Source organism: Erpetoichthys calabaricus, chromosome 1, assembly GCF_900747795.2.
Source record: "Erpetoichthys calabaricus chromosome 1, fErpCal1.3, whole genome shotgun sequence".
In the NCBI taxonomy this organism is placed as follows: Eukaryota; Metazoa; Chordata; class Cladistia; order Polypteriformes; family Polypteridae; genus Erpetoichthys; species Erpetoichthys calabaricus.
In genome coordinates, this window is record NC_041394.2 from 232,294,369 (window position 1) to 232,315,126 (window position 20,758).

Below are 20,758 nucleotides of genomic sequence, written 5' to 3' on the forward strand. Positions count from 1 at the left end.
AGGAAAATCTTTGTGTGATGAAAATTAAATTAGGTAAAAAAAATGTTTAATTGCACTTTTTCATTCTATCGAGACATGTTGTAATCAAACATATTGTAATATATTAAGTAAATCTCTTCTGTTTTTCATGTAATTATAAATATTTATATATAGTGCACAAAGCCCATACTAACAGGTTTGAGTGTTATGGTGTCCCTAACTGCTGTCTCCAGTAGCATCTCCCTTTAAAGATACTGTGGTTATTTAATAAATGAGCATTTCGGCTTTTTGTTTTCAGTAGAAACAAAATCTTAAAGCCATCCGGAAAAAGTAAAATCTTTTGCTACTGTTTGAGGTAATTTGAATGACTGTGCCCATTGACCTTAGAGTGCAAGATTTGGCCATGGTGTGCATTGTGATAGACAGGTGCTCCATTGAAGGCTGCAGGGATAGGAAGAGGGATTGCTTCTAATAATAATAATAATAAATTATTTTACGTGTGGCTTTTTGTGAACTTTGGAATTTGGTGTACAGCACAGTTTGATTCTTGTTTATAATTATTGTCCAAACTTTAACTTATGGCTAAAATATTAATTGGTATGGTTACTACACAAGTATTGTAATTTTACAGTAGTTATTTTATCTCACTACTATTAATGGCTTATATCGTTTGAGAAACAAAAGAAAAATCATTTTGCTACTTAGCTGAAAAGTTATTTACTGGTTGTAAACTGCCCCCTTGTGTTCAGAAAAGGAATATCATCAAGGAAAAAATAACTGCTTCATTTTTTTCTGTTGCATGCAACTATAAATAAGTCTACACTTTAATTGTAAAGTGTTTTTGACTGATTAGAAGCATTTTCCTTAAAATTTTTAAGAACTGTTTAGATATCAACATGAAGCAGAAAGCTACACTAACATTTTATTTTTGCGCAGTAAAACATAATACTTCAAAGTACAGTATTTTTTCAGTATGAAATATTTGCTGAATAATGTTTCTGTCCCGTTTACTTTTATTTCTTCTGGGTACTGAATTTTGAGAAATAACATAAAAATGTAAAATAATCAGTAATTCTGAGTTTAATCTGAACAATGCTCAATAAATATTATGCATAGTACTTTTATATTAACCGAATCACCAATATGTGTTTAACACAGAAACTGATTTACTTGTAATAAATGAGAGCTTACTCTACACATGAATGTGCAAAAATATATTTGTATATTCTGAGCTTTAACCTTATAAATCTTAAATTATGTTCAAGTTTGAGTAAATTTGCTCATGTATGCATAATACATTGGTATTCTTATCTGCATGTCCCCATGTGATACAAGCACACACACAATACATTTTTAATAAAGGAACTACATACCTATTCATACAGATCATGTGTACTTATGTGCAAATATATCAACACAATAATTTGGTTCACATGTTCAAATGAGCTTACTATACAAATCAATGCATGCAGAATTTGTGGAAACAGTTTTTTAAGTAATAATTTAGATGATTTGTATTTATAATGAGAAATATACAGTATGTAAAATTTGTAATTAAAAACTAGATAAATAGATTAAACTTTATTTGTCCCCTGGGGGAGATGTGGCTTTTTACAGAAGCTCTTTAAATAACTTAATAGATAAATAGATAGCTAATAAATATATATATATATATATATATATATATATATATATATATATATATATATATATATATATATATATATATATATATATGTATACACTATTGTCTTAACACAAACCAGATTGACTAAAAAAAAGAAAATTAAAAAGAAATTAACTTTCTTACTTGTCACAGTGACAGTGAGGCATTATGCAAACATAATGGTGTATAAAGGAGCCCAAGTAGCATTTGATGCACTTCTGCTGAATGATTCGTTGGCTGAAAGTACTCAGTTAGTGTGTTAGAGGGAGAATGCATAGCATTGTTCATAATGGCACTCAGTTTTGTTGTAATGCTGTCCTTCACTACTACCTTCAGGTGATCCAGAATGTGTCCCATAACTGAGCCTCCCCTTTAAAGTAGCTTGGTGATTTGGTGGGCCTCTCTTGAAATGATGTTACCAGCCCAGCACACCACAGTTTAGAAAATCACACTGGACATCCCAGAGTTGTGGATCTAAACCACATTAACTATATTAACTATAGGAACACAGTATCCTAAGATAAAAAGAGCCTGCTCTTCACTTTCTTATATAATTCCTCAATGGTACGAGACCAGTCCAACTAGAGAACTATATTTAGTTTTATCTAAATGCTGATGGTTTTACTGTTAATTGAAAACAAAGAAATAGTAGAGTTAAATATTTTTCTTTACCACTTAATTAGTTTTGGGTACTGAATTTGATGCAATAAAGTTTCTTTCTCATACAGTACTGTAATTCAGTATGTTCCCTGATATGTGAAACAGTATAACAGTCATTACTCTGCAGGAAAACAGATAACTAATTACTTAAGTTAAACCGTGTAAGGCATGCAAAAGGAAAAACAAATGAAAATAAAATAAAATGAAGTAACCAAACCCAGACAAGAAGCAAAATTCATGGTTAATAATCAGGCAAGAGGTTGAAAACCAGGCAAGACACAAAAACAATCACAAAGAGAATTCAAAAAGGTTTAGAAGGTTTTATCAGCGGATTGGTTAAGGCTAAGTGCAAAGGTTTCTCTTTTATCCTGTCTGATGATTAATTTAAGGTCAAAACCCCAGAGACCGCGCCCCTAGAAATGTGGAACTCCACCCATTCAATGGGATGCAAAATGGCTTCCACAATAGGAAAGGGCTATAAGACTTCATAATTCAGCCCTAATCACGACAATAACCTTAATCTGAAGTCACATTTGGTGATTTATAGTCATTGGGTATATCAGATTTGCCAAAAGTTGTTGCTGATCTCTTTGCCGGACCATGTTAATTTTAAAAAGAAAGTCACTGCCCATGTAACATTTACTGATGGTTGTCCTCGCTCTGTTTTTAGACAGCCAATAGTGTGCTATGTAATGGAGCTGGTGTTGTATGAAGGGTTCATTTATGACAAGTTTATGTAAAACATGAGATATCAGACAGACAAACTTCTAATCTGTTTGTGTGGTTAAAAACACTTGTCTTCCTTATTCCTTGCCACAGAATCTTTGTCACTAAATCCTTATTGGTGCATTCTATTCCAAATGAGCATTTATTGGTTGTCAGCTCGTATGCATACTGAACCCACAATTCAGACAGAGTTGCTTGGTATGTCTTATTAGGCAACTGGATTCACAGGAGTGAACTGCCGACTGCCTCTGACGCTCTAGCATTATGTAAATGATGTTTATGACTGAAAATCACTGGAAAAGTCAAGTAATATGAAATCAGATTTAGGGGAAGTTACTATAGTACCACAGTTAGCACTGCTGCGTTGGAACTCTGAATTCTGAGCTCATATCTCAACTCACTGTCTTTCTGCAAATTGAGCATTCAGTCTTTGTTTGGCTGACTTTTTGTCTCAGTACTTTAGTTCCCTCCCATGTTTCAAAAGCATCAATTGAGGTCTGACTGTCCTCATATTCTCCTTACTATCAATGCATTCCTGAGCTGTTTAGGGCAATCTCTTAATTGTTTCATGTTAGCTCAAAATATTTTTCTTACCTCTTACCTCCAAATGCTATATTCATCATCCACTCTGACATATTCTGGCCTGTTTAAAGATAAAGAGAAGAATAAAAAGGCTTATTTTGATTCCATGACTTGTGTCTAGAGTAGTTACAGTGCATCCAGAAAGTATTCACAGCGCATCACTTTTTCCACCTTTTGTTATGTCACAGCCTTATTCCAAAATGGATTAAATTCATTTTTTTTCCTCAGAATTCTACACACAACACCCCATAATGACAACGTGAAAAAAGTTTACTTGAGGTTTTTGCAAATTTATTAAAAATAAAAAAACTGAGAAATCACATGTACATAAGTATTCACAGCCTTTGCTCAATACTTTGTCGATGCACCTTTGGCAGCAATTACAGCCTCAAGTCTTGTTGAATATGATGCCACAAGCTTGGCACACCTATCCTTGGCCAGTTTCGCCCATTCCTCTTTGCAGCACCTCTCAAGCTCCATCAGGTTGGATGGGAAGCGTCGGTGCACAGCCCTTTTAAGAAGAGATGTTCAGTCAGATTCAAGTCTGGGCTCTGGCTGGGCCATTCAAGGACATTCACAGAGTTGTCCTGAAGCCACTCCTTTGATATCTTGGCTGTGTGCTTAGGGTTGTTGTCCTGCTGAAAGATGAACCGTCGCCCCAGTCTGAGGTTAAGAGCACTCTGGAGCAGGTTTTCATCCAGGATGTCTCTGTACATTGCTGCAGTCATGTTTCCCTTTATCCTGATTAGTCTCCCAGTCCCTTCCTCTGAAAAACATCTCCACAGCATGATGCTGCCACCACCATGCTTCACTGTAGGGATGGTGCCAGGTTTCCTCTAAACGTGACGCTTGGCATTCACACCAAAGAGTTCAATCTTTGACTCATCAGACCAGAGAATTTTCTTTCTCATGGTCTGAGAGTCCTTCAGGTGCCTTTTGGCAAACTCCAGGCGGGCTGCCATGTGCCTTTTACTAAGGTGTGGCTTCCGTCTGGCAACTCTGCCATACAGGCCTGATTGGTGGATTGCTGCAGAGATGGTTGTCCTCTGGAGATCCAGAGTGACCATCGGGTTCTTGGTCACCTCCCTGACTAAGGCCGTTCTCCCCCGATCGCTCAGTTTAGATGGCCGGCCAGCTCTAAGAAGAGTCCTGGTGGTTTCAGACTTCTTCCACTTACGGATGATGGAGGCCACTGTGCTCATTGGGACCTTCAAAGCAGCCAAAATTTTTCTGTAACCTTCCCCAGATTTGTGCCTCGAGACAATCCTGTCTCGGAGGTCTACAGACAATTCCTTTGACTTCAGGCTTGGTTTGTGCTCTGGCATAAACTGTCAACTGTGGGACCTTATATAGACAGGTGTGTGCCTTTCCAAATCATGTCCAATCAACTGAATTTACCACAGGTGGACTCCAATTAAGCTGCAGAAACATCTCAAGGATGATCAGGGGAAACAGGATGCATCTGAGCTCAAGTTTGAACTTCCTTGTCAAAGGCTGTGAATACTTATGTACATGTGCTTTCTCAATTTTTTTATTTTTAATAAATTTGCAAAAACCTCAAGTAAACTGTTTTCACGTTGTCATTATGGGGTGTTGTGTGTAGAATTCTGAGGAAAAAAATTAATTTAATCCATTTTGGAATAAGGCTGTAACATAACAAAATGTGGAAAAAGTGATGCGCTGTGAATATTTTCCGGATGTACTGTATGTTTGGGGTTTAGGAGTCTGAGATACTGCCTACTAGTCACACCTGTACTGAAAAGTTAAATGTGCTTGCCGCAGGAAATTCAATTAACGTACTGTAGCCTGTCAGCCGATCATGTTTGTTATTTTGGGTTGTTTTAAATAAATCAGAAGTGAAAGTGTTTTAATGCACTATGTGATTTTTTTAATTATTATTTATTGTATAATGTGCCTGATTGGATACCTAATTGATGTGTTTTATTTTTATTAAGTTTGCAGCTCTGAACCAGAAAATGTCCAGGCTGATCCAAAGAATTACACTAGTATTCTTGTAACTTGGGAGAGGCCACGGGTTGTTTATGACTCAGTAATAGAGAAGTATGCAGTTTTATATGAGAAACTACAAGGAAATTCTGTTAAACAAGTATATTTCACAGATGGAGATCAAGATATGGTAATGTATTTTTTTCTTCATTTTTTTCTGTTCCTTATAATAATGATTGTGTATTATCTATTTATGAAAAAAATGTCTGCAGACATTTATAGTTTATAGAGGCACAGGCAGGGTGAGTGCTAATAGAAAATAAAACTGAAACACCATTATGCATAATAATGGACCTATTTTGCAGAAGTATACTCAAGTATCATCTTTCTTACTAATGTACTACATCACACAAACATTAATGATATTCTTGAAAGTATTGTACAGATGGAACTAATGTCTAAGAGATGAAAAGAAGATAGTCATCATCATGATGATTTTTGTAATAGCTGAGCCATGAACAAGGTTTTTTTGGACAAAATCCAAATCTTTTTCCAAACAGTAATTACAAACTTGTAATGAAGAATGTATCTTGGAGGGAACGCTAGCTTATATGTGACCTGGCTAATCCATTTGATTATGGTGTAAGGGCAAATAAGATGAGATGTAAACCTCATGTGGATGTCCCATGGAGCGAACCACACCTTTCTGTCCAAACCTAAACTTAGGGGTCACTTTTCACTTTAAGTCCACAATGCACTTGGCAGGGGTTCTTCCCGTCAATAGATTTCTATAAATTAGCCTCCATATATTCCTTAAATTTGGTAATTAATCCATAAAAAATGGAAAAGTTTGTTTCTTGCTGCAAAGAGAATCATCTGCATCTAACATCAGCCAAACCAAGGAACTGGTTATTGACTTTTGCCATACCAAAGAGCCTCTGTGTACGGTCATTGTTCAAGGAGTCGATGTAGAGGTGGTCCATTCCTACTTGGGGACCACATTAATGACAGGTTGGATTAATCTTGGAACACAGAGGAACTATATAAGAAGGGACAGAGCAGGGTTTTTTTTCTGAGGAGACTGCGTTTTTTTAATGTGAGAAGTGACATCCTTCACATCTTCTATAACTCTGTGATGGCCAGTGTGATATTCTATGCTGTGGTGTGCTGGGCTGGTAACATCACTTCAAGAGAGACACACACCAAATCAATAAGCTAATTAAAAGGGCAAGCTTAGGTACAGGTTGCACTCTGGACCCCCTGGAGGTAGTAGCAAAGAAGAGAATTTAAACAAAACTGAGTGCCATTATGAACAATGTGGCACATCCTCTCTCTGACACACTAACACTGAGGACTTTTACCCAATGAATTATTCAGCAGAATACCAACCTTTATACCAACAGCAATATGTCTGCAAAATGATTGTGACTATGACAGCCAAGTCAGAACTTTTCTTTCTTTTTAATTTTCTTGCTTTATAGTCATCCAACATGTGTTCAGACCAAAGTATGTGTATTTATTTGTTTTTGTTTGCTTGTTTGTTTAAAGAGCTTCTGTAAAAAGCCAAATTTCCCCTTAGGGGCAAATAAAGGTCTATCTAATCTAAATCTAATGAGATGCTAAAATATAGACATCTTTACTGATTAATTATACAAGGTACTCCTAGAGATTTCTGCCAGTGGCAGATCAACACCCCAAAAAGATTGTCCAAATACTCTTGTCTGTACATTATTTTACCTGAAGTTAAAAGTCTCATTCTTCCCCTGGATGACTGGGGTTGGTTATGAGCTGTAAGAAAACCATGGGATATTCTTAACCACACTTTGCTCTTTCACATGTTACAATATGATTTTTATCCTTGAGTATGTTTTTCCACTAAAAAGACACTTTATCTTTTCCATGGTTTATATAATCCTTACATGTCCAAAAATAAAAGAGTAATAAACAAAATGATGGACCTGCTTATGAAGAGATTGAGGTACATACAAGATATCATTTGGAACATTGTCATGGGTGTCTTGATTCGTATTAGTCTTTTTTATTATTGTTACAGAAAAATTAAAACATCTCCCCCATGCCTCTATTTTATTCAGTTGGCAGCAGTTTTAAATTACCTTTAATTTATTTTAATTATCTTCATAGATAGATAGATACATAGTACTTTATTTGTCCAAAGAGGCAAATTTAACATTACTAAGTATAGGCCTTGAGTGGTGTGCTGCCTGTAGAAGGAGCTGCAGCACCATCAGTACTCCTTTCCTGTGCCTCTCATACAGAATATGTTTCTGTTTGAAAGAAAATTGAAACATGTGTTAGGTGGGGCTGAATGGTGAACAAATACTCTTCTGTTAGACTGTTTTAAAATAAAGATTAATTACAATTAAGTATACTGTAATTTACATTTAATTTTTTAAACTGGTAGTTGTTAATGTATAGGTAAAATGTGATTATTTATTTCAGTAGAGATTGCTAATGGACATTAAAAACATTTTAGTAATTAGTACTTTACAAGCTGAGAAATTGAAACAAAACAAGAAGACTAAGTGGTAAATGAGATGAATACAATTAAAACTATAGAAGGCATACTGCAGTACTCAAAGAACATACAGTACATACAGTAACTGAATTAGAAAAGAAAAGGCAAATTACAAAATCAGTTGTATTACTCTTAGTAAGCTATGATTAAAGAAAAGAAAAGAGCCTCAAATGATAGATTCATGTAGCTGAGTTGTTGGTCTTGATATGATACAAAGTTACATTTGTAAGAAAATTCTGTAGTTATGGCATATAAACTGGAATATAAGCCTTAAATTTTGTTGATTTTTATGAAGTCCTAGTAAAACTTACTGCTGGGTGATTTTTTTTCCTTAATGATGGTTCTTATTACTTTATTTTCCAATATTAAAGGTTTCTTTATAATGCTGAAACAAATAATGAGTTCCACTTTCTGCTATTTTGTCAGTAATTAGCACCATCAGTAGATTATTGATTAAGTGTGTTACATGTTATGTTTGAAGTACCTAAAGAGCAACATTTTTGCAATTACCAGTTAATAACATGTATTATATTTTGTGTCACAGGGTGCAATTATTAATAATCTGAGTGCCAATGCAAGTTATGTAATCCAAGTGGTTGCTGTGTGTATGAACGGACAATATGGGAGACACGGTGACACGCTGATAGTTGACATGCCTTTGGATGATCCTGGTAAGCCTTGTGGTATTGTCCACAAACAAAAACAGATCATGAAACTACCAGTCATTCTTTTGCAAACCAGTTACCATTTAAGCCAATTGGATTGTGTGAGTAAGAAATCAATGCTGTCTATAGAACATACTACAGAATAGACACAAAACAGACATTTTACCCCTTGTGTGTGTGTACTTATTTGTCTGCAGCAGCATATTGCTTAACAATGAATTTTGGATTTTCACCACTATATATAATTCTTCCCCAGGAAAGCTGGCAATGTGATGCCTGCTTCTGTTGGATTCATGTTACACAAACAGTAGCTGATATTTTATTATTTTCCCTGGTGTTTTTTTTCATTATTTTTTGATATTTTCACATTTTGATTGTTCAGAAACACTTTTTTTTGTGAAGTAAGGTAGATGTTTAGTAAACACAGTTGCGACTTGGACTATAGTCGGACAGTATTTTTTTTTTTAAATCACATGACGGCACTGATTTTTAAAAACACAGCGCTTCTTAAATCACCGGTGATGGGACTGCCTATGACGGGACTGCCTATGATTCGCTCAGGTGTTTTCCTCAGTTTGCATTTATACTGTACTTGGGCAAGGTCTATAAATATATTTCCAGTTATAAACCTCTTTTTCCCCTAATATAATTCACTTTCTTAAATTAAAAAAGTAGATGTTGAAAAAAGAAAAAATCAAACGTTTTGTTTAATTAAAAAAAAAAAAAAATTTAGAGCATATTTTGTTATCCTTTATTGGAATTAGTATTAACTACCTTTGAAGTTACATTTATAACGTCTTTCATTAAAATACAATTATATTTTTTTCATTAAAATACAATAATATCTGTTAAGTAAGTTGTGAATACCACCTTTTTTAGTTTAAAAGCCCGTTTTACAAGTGTACTTGTTTAATCAGTGTCTTTCACATTTTATCCACCGGGCTTTCTGTTATATTGTATGGCTTAGTATGAAATTAAACATATTGTGAAATTTGATAAATTCACATAAAATGACCATCTTGTGTCTGTACCCTTTCAGAAATCTATGTAAGGCAAGCATTTGCTGAGTTAGTATATGTTACATTTTAATTGGGTAAAGTGGTTTTAAACAGTTCATATGTTACAATTCTAAACATACATTTCTAAATCGTATAATTAGATAGATTTTAGTTTCACTGAGTGGTTGACTATCTGTAGCTTGCCTAGGTCGTGGGTCACCAACTCTTGGAGAAGCCAAGTTTTGACAGTTATATGTGTGCTCATGGACAGAAAAAGTCCTGCATTTGCATTGGAACCATCATTTGTAATGATTTTGGGTCACCTAGGCCAGGGGTCGCCAACTCTGGCCCTGGAGGACCAGCATGGCTGCAGGTTTTCATTCTAACCCTTTTTTTAAATGTGTGCCCTCTTTGTGCTGCTAATTAACTTCTTGTGAATTCATTTTAATTGAATTGCTTTCTTAAGGTTTGTTCCCCTGAATTTCTTCATCATTCCTCCGAATTGCTTCATTTCTTTCCTTAAATGGCACCCAAACAAAAATGTTAAGTGAGGGAGTCAACTGAAGACCAACTAAGTCAGGCCTTAAACTCCAACCAATTTCATTCCAACCAGCTGCTTAATGGGATGCTGATTCTTGTTGTTAATTAAACCTGTTCTTTAATTCCGTGGCTTGTTGCTGCTCTCGTGGTGTATTAGCAGAAATTCCTGAAGTTGTTGATTTTCTGTTTCTAAGAGCACTGTTAAAATATTTTGAGGACCTGAGCAGATCAGCATTCCTGAGACCTCCATCTTTCTTTATTTTCAGATATTGTATGATGGACACCAGTTGTTTTGGCTCATTTTGTATCTCATTATTGTTTGGCTGCTAATTAAGGAAAAAAAACAATGAAGGGGTCTACGTCTTCAAGAGCAAATCAATTAAAATTAGTTCAAAAGAAGTTAATTAGCAGCAAAAACAGGTCACTCATTAAGAAAAGGGTTAGAATGAAAACCAGCAGCCACAGTGGTCCTCCAGGGCCAGAGTTGGCGACCCCTGGCCTAGGTGACCCAAAATCATTACAAATGATGGTCCCAATGCAAATGCAGGACTTTTTCTGCCCATGAGCACACATATAACTGTCAAAACTTGGCTTCCCCAAGAGCTTGAATAAAAACATAAAATTTGAATATGGATAGAAAGATAATATATACAGAAAGGGAAAATTATATGTATTGCAAATTTCATTATCTATATCTATGTTATATATTATGCCAAATTAATTTTTTGACATTAATATAAATTATTGGGCAGATATAACAGTTATGTTTTTTCTTCTAGTATACTATACAGTATGTGTTTAAGGTACATTTGGTAATTAGGTAGTACTTGAAACCAATTTTCTGGTAATATACTTTTAAGTTGCACATCCAAAGAAACAGAAGATTTTATGTTTTCAATGAAAAATGTGTTAAAATTATGAATTTATATTTGTTCATGCACTCCAAAAAAGAAGGGTTGTTATCTCAAAGTTAAATAAATAATAATTATTACATTTCTTTATAATCATAAATACCTTAAATGATTAGTTTTTGTAATGTTCAGAGTGAATAGAATGTGTGTTGTTTTTATTATATTGCCCCATATCCCCACTGGAGCAAAGACAGCAAAAAACTTTATCTGTTCATGGAGAAATGAAGTAGGCTAATATTTAGAAAATAACAATTTTTCAATTTAAGTTACTGCAACAGAACATTATTGATTGCTGCCTTAAAAAGTAAACAGAGAATTACAATTAATAGAAAATGATAAACTTCTTAATGTTAAGTCTGGTGAAATGTAGAAATGACATGGCTCCAATACCTTTACAATAAAGGATGTGATTTATTTTATTGCCTTTCATTTTCTCCCTGCTTTAGTCATAATTAGAAGTTCTAATGAATAGTGTTGATATTGATAATACTTTAATACATTTTTAAGTTTTTAACTGTGAACACAATTTTATAGAGATTTTATAGGCTAAAATGTTTAATAAGATCAAGCTGAATGTTAAGGTAATCTTATCATCTCTGAATAGAAACTTCAGTTGCTTATATGTGATCAAATTAAGCATAAAATAGTAGGGTATTGTAATTGCTTTTTTAAATTGCATTTCCTTTCTACTAAATTTTAATGAAAAAAAAATCTTTATGACTTCATTATCCCTATGAAATACTGGGTACAGCCTGTAGACTTTTACTTCAACAATCTTAAGCACAACAGTTAATTTTTCCTTTATTACTTAATTTGGCACCCTTTTTGTTTTAAAGTAATTAAGAATCTAATTTATGCATATTCACTACTTCTGTTTATTTATTGCATATTATTTCCCATGAAATATTGTTACTTCTTAAATGTTGCTCATGTTTAAATTGTGGTTTTATAATTCTTGTTGAAGAAATGAGAACACAGTCACTTAAAGTAAGTTGTACAGAATGAATACATTTTTTGGATGATATGATACAAATAAGCAGAGTACCAGTATGTCACTGAAAATTTTATAAAACTTTAAATTATTTTAATTCACAAATAGATAAAGTTTAGTTCCATGAATATAAATGTTAATTGTCTACATCTATTGTACATAGTGTGTTTACTTTTTTTCATACATACACTTAATCAGCAAAGTGGTGCAGTGGTAGCGCTTCTGCCTCACAGTAAGGAGACCAGGGATCGTGTCCTGGGTCCTCCCTGTGTGCAGTTTGCATGTTCTCTTTGTGTCTGCATGGGTTTCTTCCAGGTGCTCCAGTGTCCTCCCACAGTCCATAGACTTACAGGTTAGGTGGATTGGCATTTCCTAAATTGGCTGTAGTGGGTGATTGGGGTGTGCATGTAGATGTTTGTGTTTGTGTGTGTGTGTTTTGTGTTTGCCCTTCAATGGATTGGTTCCTTTGTCCAGGGTTTGTTACTGCCTTGCACCCTATGCAAGCTGGGATAGGCTCCAGCAGAACCCCGTGACTCTGTTCAGGACTAAGCAGGTTAGAAAATGAATTTTCTTTTTTTTTTCTTTGATTGTCTAGATACTATTACTGTTTCACGTAACAGTGTTATTGTTATTAGAATATAGTGAATATGAATGTGTTAGTTCTTGCCTTGAACCTGATGCTGATGCGATAAGCTCCAGATGTTTGTATCCCTGAGTGTGTTTGATAAAAGAGTGATGGATGATTATAAGCAATGTTTTTTTTTCTTTTTTAATATATTGTTGCTGTTAATTGAGATGCTTTACAAATGTTCATTTTGAAATACTAATTTTTTGAAAAAAATTGAGAAAGTACCTTTAATTAAAATTGTACTTATACAAAAATATTTTTGTTGTACAGTTGCTTCAGTTTACATTTTGATTACAATAGTAGTTTTAAAATTAAAACTAAAACACTTAAATATAAATATTCCAGAACATACATAAATTAATGTTTAAAATTCAGTATTGAGAATGAAGAATGAAGAATGGGTTAATTACAATTGTAATGTATTTAAAATTTTAATTAAGCAAAGTTCTTAATCAAAATTATATATCAGCTTATTATGTAAATTAAGTTTATCTTTAAAACTGTTTAATATATATTGACCATTATTTCAAACAAAAGCTTTGGTGTTGTTTCTATGAATATAAACACAATAAATATATGAATAAACTAAATTTATAGTGTTTATATAATGGTGATAAATCTGATTATCACAAATAGGAAATTATTTTTTAAATGCAAGAACAATTAATAATACTAATAATTCGTTTTGTTTTAATTATCCCCCATTCATGATGGGAGGAATTTTAATATGCATTCTACATCTACAGATTGTTCTATGTGCTACAAAAAAAAAATTCTAACAATGAAAGAAGATACCAGATTCTGTAGAATTCATGTTTTTCCCCAGTGCAAATATCTTTGTTGGCTTAGCCAGATACAATATGTGGAGCGGATACATTTATATAAAAATATTCACAGACATAACTAGTTGTTCCGGAAGCATGTTGCTTTTTACAAATCCAATAGAAAATATTGGAAGACTGCTAAACTATGACCAAGGGTGACATTCGGTTCTTTAGATTTATGTATTTTTTTCATGGACACTGCACATTTCCAAACATTCATTTTTACTTTAATGTCAGAGTGATTAACAAGGGAAGGAAAAATTCAAATATAACTCATTTTCAACAGTACATTTGCACTTTCATGATGGCCAACTTTCTGTATCTACAAATATTATTTTTAATTAAAAGTAATGTTCTAATAAACTTGGAGTTTTTGGCATTAGAGAGTACAAAGTTGGTTTTGTGTTTGCCTTTTTTCCTGTTTTGTCAATCAAAAATTATTATAAGTTGTTTTTATCTTTCAGTGACAGATCCCTTTCCTGAATCAAATGTTACAGAGGATCCAACTAGTGAAGAAGAGGTAATGCTATTAACAGGAAATATTACTGTTACTGCTACAGAAGTAACCTACTATATAGATGTTGAATGTTGAGCTACCAGTCAGTGAATTTTAAATTATGGAAACTCGTACAAATAAAAAACATTATTGTGTGCAGTAACGAGTAGTAAAACTACATAACTTACCTTTACATTTTTTAAACTTAGAAGTTAAATGAACCTTTTAAATCAAAAATTACAAATAATAATAATAATAATACATTTTATTTATATAGTGCCTTTCCCAATCATTTTTTAACTTCCACACTGTAATCCCAGGCCTCTGTTAACGTTCAGGTTATTAGATAGTGAAATGACTAATGAAAGGCAAGCATAGAAATTAGATATTAGAATTTGAATTGATTTCTTGTGCTTTTAAGAATTAGATGCCAATACTTTAATTTATGTTGTTATTTCCAGCGGTTATTAGTGTTTATTCTATACCTGAAACCCGTTCTTATTGATAGAAAAGGTGTATTTTTCAGATCATTTAATGACTACAAACTCCTCTGGCAAATTCTGTAAAATAACTTGTTTGCCATTAAGTCTACAGAGTACATTTACCAGTTTTAAAGAATTGCCTTTTAATTGATATCTGATAATCCTAATAAACCTTGAATACAGAGAACCTGCTGTCCGCTTTTTAAAAAATCTTTGCTGTGAATTGCAGTACCTGAGATAATAGATTGGTAATTTTGGCTAAACAGCAATATTGAAATTCTTTCTTACATGTCTATGTTGTTTGTTACTTTGTTACTGTAGAAAACTTTTTCTAGAGGTTCCCTGATATTGTTGTTTTCACTGGCCTATCTGTGTAAACCTTTTTCAGTTACTACTCAATGTGTCATTGAAAATGTAACAAAAGGTTCCATATTTCTTTGCACTAAAAAAGGATAATTGGCAAAATGTTAAAATTGTGGCAAACAATGTCAGCTTTTAATAAAAGTGTGATGTTACTTGATTCAGTAGTTTTTTGCATTTGCACTTTTCTAGTCAGCATTATTAAACATTTTTTAGGTTCTCATTTTTTTTAATTCACTTCAGTTTCAGTTCAGTTCAAACTTTGCTATAATATGATGTTGCAAAATAGCTCAGAAAGTACATTCTAAACATTAGTGGAAATACAGGACATTTAACCAAAAATTGACAAGAAAATAAATCTAAAGAAATCCATGGCTGTTAATGAACATGAAATCTTGATACAACTCTTTAACTAGGATGCGAGGCCTTTTCACTTGGCAGTAAAATAAGACTGCTGTCTAATATAATGTCTACAGAAATAGTGGCAAAATAGGGTGAAATTCTACAATCAGTTATACTCTACAAAGGCAAGTCATTAAAAATTTTAATAAATTAAAAAAAATGATTGAACTACAATCCTAAAATATAGTTAAGTAGGTTCTGCGAATGTATGAATGCATGAATGAGGAATTTGAGTACCTACTATATGTTTGTGAAGACCTAGATTAGACCAAGTTGTCAAATTGAAGTGATGGTTACTGTTCCAGCCTCATGGCATCAAAATCCTGAGTTGCGATTCTTGCCCATGTGTTCATGTGGATTTTTTCAAGGTACTTCAGCAAAGTCTTGCAGGGTCATCCTGGTTTAACTCTGCATAGGTTCAGGCCACCATCACTCTGTATTAGATTAATGAATGAACAGATTAGACCACACAATCCCTGCCATCAAGTGTACATGCCAAGATGAAAACAAAACACTTATAATACTTAAAAGAAAAACATAATTTCAGAAATGCACATTCATGTTCAGAAATTGTCAGATTTATTGTCATTGGCTGCTTGGTTCTTAATGTCTTATTTGTCACAATACACTATACTCTCACTGGTTTACTGTATACTATAGCATTAATTGTTCCTGTAGAATATAAATTATATAAAAATAATACCTTAGGTATTATGCTCTATCACATGTACAGTCAGAAATTAATAAATAAAATATAAAGCATTAGTTTCTTTATAATCAAGCAATAATTATTCAGTTGTGTACTGTATGTGCCAAATTAATTTCATGTTAGCCAGTATTCTGCAATTAAATAATTTCTCTTACAAGATGTGAATGTTTATATTGAGGTGTCACTTTCATTTTCTTTTCCATTTGTTGAACAAGTCTGCTGTTTTCAGCTTGGAATTTATTTTCCACAAAAGCTATGTAGTCTGTATTTTAGATTCCCTTTAAGAACCTTTGTTAAAAAATTAGGTTTGACCAAAGCAACTTTTATCATCCCTAGCATGGAAGCAAATACTTTAAGAGACTGTACTTTTTAAATATGCTTATTAAAGTAAAAAATTATTTGTCTTGTTAATGATTGAGAATTTACATAGTTCAGTTTGCCCTTTTTTGAAGAGAATTCTGAAAATATTACTAGTGGTTTCTTGTTTTGAAACAGGTAGAAATAGAAACTGATTCAAGAGAATCTGTTACAAATGCTGATAACTTCAAGGATGTAACCAGGAAGAAGACTGAAACTTCAAAACCAGTGACAGCAAAATCTGATGGGCCGACGGAACCAAGCAATACAGATGCCATGACCAAAGAGTACTCAGTTAATGGCTATGAAGTATCAAGTACAAAAAAGTCCTTGGAAATTGAGCAAACCTCCTTGCTGATTAGTGAGACCTCTGTGACCGATAAACTCCCTGCCCTTGATTCTGAAACCAAAACTGTAACACCTCCTGGTGAAAAGGTGTACACATCATTTGAACCATGGACAAGTGGCAAAGTTGTTTTTACCTTGACTTCAGTTCAATCAGAGAAAGAAATTGTTACAAATGATGGCAGGGAATTTCAGGCAGAAACTACTTTACGTTCAACCTATTTTCCATCAACAGCTCAAGACTTCTCTTCTACTGTAGACACTGGTTTCAAGACATTTATCACTGAAGAATCAAAGGAAACAAGAATGGAAACGGGTATCAGTGTGTTTCACTCAGAGATGAATACTACTGCTTCCACTGACCTTTTCATTCGGGATATTGTGAGTGAAACTAGCTTTTTTCCAGAAACATCTATTTTGACTGCTACTATTGGCACTTTTGAACAGACTTCTATGGTGACATCCCAAGAGGAGACTGACAGGAGTGATATTTGGGATGAAAAAATATCTAATGTCACCCGATCATACACCGCTGGTGAAAAGGTGTTACAAGATTCCTTTCTTTTACTCAGTACAACACCTGGTCCTTCTCCAATTGAGGTACTTGCGCAGTCTACTAGTTTGGGACCAAGTATTCAACATCCTTCAACTTCTGCTGAAAGTGATGTTCTCTCTCAGACTACCCAGCCAGTCTTTAATGGTGAGAAACCACTTCCAACTACCTCTGGTCCCTTTCTTAGTGAAGTGTTCCTCCGCTCTGACCCTGCCTTACTTGATACAAAAGTGTTGCCACAGGCTTCCCCAGTTGCCTCAGATATTAAGAGTTCCTTGCATGTTACTCCTGCAATGCCCAGTCTTGATGTGTTGCTTCAGCCCACCTTTCCTTCCTCTAGAGATGTATTGCTTGAAAGCTGTACCGCCGCCGCCTCTACTCCTGCTTCTTCTCCTGTTGATTTGCTTCATAGTAAGCTTGACTTTTCCCAGAGTGATGTGTTTCCACAAGTTACAGCTGACTCTGGTAGGGTATCCCTGCATGATTCAGTGAAGCTGTCTGATGGTGATGTGTACCTCCAACCTACCCTCACTTTTTCCTTCAGTGTTTCATCTCCTTGGGCTACCCTTGCTTTGTCTGAGACCTCTATGTTTCACAGTAAAACTGAGACTCTGTTTGAAAGTAAACTTGTATCCAGTGGTAGTATGTCTCTTGCAACCTCTGTGGCCAGGGTGGATAAGCTATCTATACCTACCATTACTTTGTCTAGTGATACTGTACCCCTTCAAACTTTACCTGATTCATTGGGCACTGTACTGTTAGCTTCTGCAACTGATGGGGAAGTCCTTCAAGCTAAAACACCTTCTTCTCAACAAGAATCAACTTTTTCCACTCTTCTTCAGCCTGCTATGTCTTCATCAAGTGAAATGCTTCTAACTGTGACTACACCTGCTTTTCCTGATAGTGAACTTCTTACTTTTAATGCTGAGGGCTCTGGTGAATATCAGCCAGTGGAGCAGACCGGCCATGCTTCAAAGCTTGCAACAAGTGATGCATTATCAGTACTTGTAAGGGCTAGCAAATCGATAGTACAGTCACAGGTTCCATCTTTGGTTTCCAAGTTAAAAATGCCCATATTAGATTCTTTTAAAATCTCTGAAGTAATTAGTCAGGTTCCAGTTAGCAGTGAGGCAACAATGTTTGCTACACCTTTGTATTTTCAAGACATGTTGCACCCTTTAACAAGTGATAGCAGCAAAGCAAGGGAATCTGCAGATGGCTCTGGTAGCTTTGTTGATAATTTACTGAATGGTGTTACTGAAAGCAAAGTCTTCCTGGAGCCTGCACATTCAGTTCACTCTAGTGGTGCTCAGCCTGATACATCTGCTTTATTAAATGCTGAGGGCTTTTTGCTAGCTTCTTTCTCCACATTTGATACTACAGCCCCCCTGGACCATACTTCAACGGAGTCTGGTAAATCAGTTACTCCTGATTCTAGCTTTAAAGTTAGTGAAATATGGCACCATGGTGTCTCCGTGAATGTCTCCCAGGAAGCACATTATACAGCTGCTGCAGATGTCCAACTGTATTCTACCTCCAGGCTATCTCTGCCAGCAGATGGCTGTGGATCTAACTGCAATGTGGTGGCAGACAATTCTTTATCAAGCACAATTTCTCAGATTTCTGCTGATGATTACCCTACAACATCTGCTTTCTTTGACAGTATTGTTAATCTTCAGGCAGCCACTTCTTTAAAGATACTGGGGCAACATAGTACCCCTGCATCTGTTCCTCATGATTTGTTAACAGATGCTACCCCAGAGTTATCTGTTAGTGATCTGGTACTATCACCAACTATTAGGGAGACCCAAAAATTCCTGTACTCCTCTACTGTTCCTAGCAATCAGGAACTGTCCAACCATATTTCCCCTCCATTTGTTCTTCTTTCTAAGACTCAACTTTCTGTTGATAAAACAAATGATATGTACATTTCTGTTACAGCTTCAGCACCCAGCACTAAGAATCCAGTAGCTCGTGTTAATTTGGCTCATCCCTCAGATTCCCACTATGTCTTGTCCCCAACTACTAATCCCGAGGCTGAACGGATACCCCAACATTCTGAAGATGTGTTTATAGAGAGTATTGCTGCTACAGCAATCTACATAGAATCTCAGGAAGAGTTAGAATTTGATTTGGATATAACGCCAGGCCAAAGCACAGAAAGTGAGAACTCTGACCAGACCGCCCACTCATATTCTGTGACAGAATCAACTGAAGTTCATATGTCGTCTGATCCAGCAGGGAGCCAAACATCTGACAGCAAACTCACCACGCCACCAGACATGTTACACAGGACACATTATTCTACATTCCTACTTGGGAATGATAATCAAACAGGTGGCTTTACGGATCGAGCAACGGCTACCGATACTACTAACTGGAAATTTGGAAACTCTGATGATGAAAGCGGGTCTGGTCAAGGAGCATCAGAAAGTCTAAGTGATAATGAAACATCATCTGACTTCAGTATTCCTGACTACACTGACAGAGACTCTGAAGGTACCACTGATCCAGGTAAAGCAGACCTAAGCCTGCTACAGCCCTCAGCATTGTCTTTCACTCCTGCAACTTCAGTTATTCTGAGTCAGGTTAGGTATGATGTACAGTAGAGGAACCAGTAAGATTGCATGATGCCACTAAACCATGAATGTCATCTGATGCTTTGATGGAGCTACTAACAATCAGTAGACTTTTTAGAAAACATAAAGCTAAAACTTCAACAAAATCACATGTAGAGCTGCCCTTGATTTCTGAGTAAGGTATTGTTTGTGGGGTTAGTTCCAGTAGCTTTATTAAAACCTAGCATGCTTCACCTGCCTAGGATCACAAATCTTACTCCTTTCCATCCTAACCATATAGTTATCCTTTTAGTGCCATTTTATGCAAAACTATACATGATTGCTGCTGGACTGCTAAGTATTGTAATGCTTTTCATTCATTCTGTGTTGATCTGTGTCTCTTCATTGTCTCTTCATTTGGCTGTTTCATTTTTGTATATTTTGCTGGCATGAAACACTAAAGTATATTCACTAACAAGTTGCCACTGATGTAGTATAGTTTATGTATTGTTTATAATTAGCAGAATTCATAATATGTTCATTGTGCTGGAATCTTAACATATTTTGCTAAAGCAATAAGAATATGCATATTACTATTTGTATACCTCTGAGTATATAACATACATAAGCTACTGCAATTTCTTTTTTTCAGGTCATTACTTCGCATCTGTATTACAATGCACGTTCATTCACGAATTACACTTTGCAGTCTGCATGAATTTTATCTGTATTTTAGACATTTATTTAATATTATTTTAGCATAATTGTTTAAGTACTGCATGAATTTACCATAAATTTAGAACTGCTGCAAATTTTTGTTTCTTCATGATAATGTAAATTGTG

The 20,758-nt window shown here is 34.7% G+C and overlaps 2 protein-coding genes across 5 annotated transcripts in view; one reads left to right on the forward strand and one right to left on the reverse strand.

Moving 5' to 3' along the window:
• Positions 1 to 20,758, reverse strand: part of LOC127528811 (craniofacial development protein 2-like) — a 239,691-nt gene that overhangs the window by 208,498 nt on the left and 10,435 nt on the right. The gene's annotated exons all lie outside the window — the stretch shown is intronic.
• The window catches only part of ptprz1a (protein tyrosine phosphatase receptor type Z1a), a 326,171-nt gene that overhangs the window by 206,408 nt on the left and 99,005 nt on the right, over positions 1 to 20,758 (forward strand). For 2 of the 4 annotated variants that reach the window (XM_028812515.2, XM_028812516.2), the window contains exons 9-12: positions 5,569 to 5,750; positions 8,641 to 8,767; positions 14,118 to 14,173; positions 16,598 to 19,871. In XM_028812515.2, the coding sequence (XP_028668348.2) occupies positions 5,569 to 5,750; positions 8,641 to 8,767; positions 14,118 to 14,173; positions 16,598 to 19,871 (3,639 nt within the window). The remainder of the gene's footprint in view (positions 1 to 5,568; positions 5,751 to 8,640; positions 8,768 to 14,117; positions 14,174 to 16,597; positions 19,872 to 20,758) is intronic. The other 2 variants (XM_028812517.2, XM_028812521.2) reach the window with 2 other exon arrangements.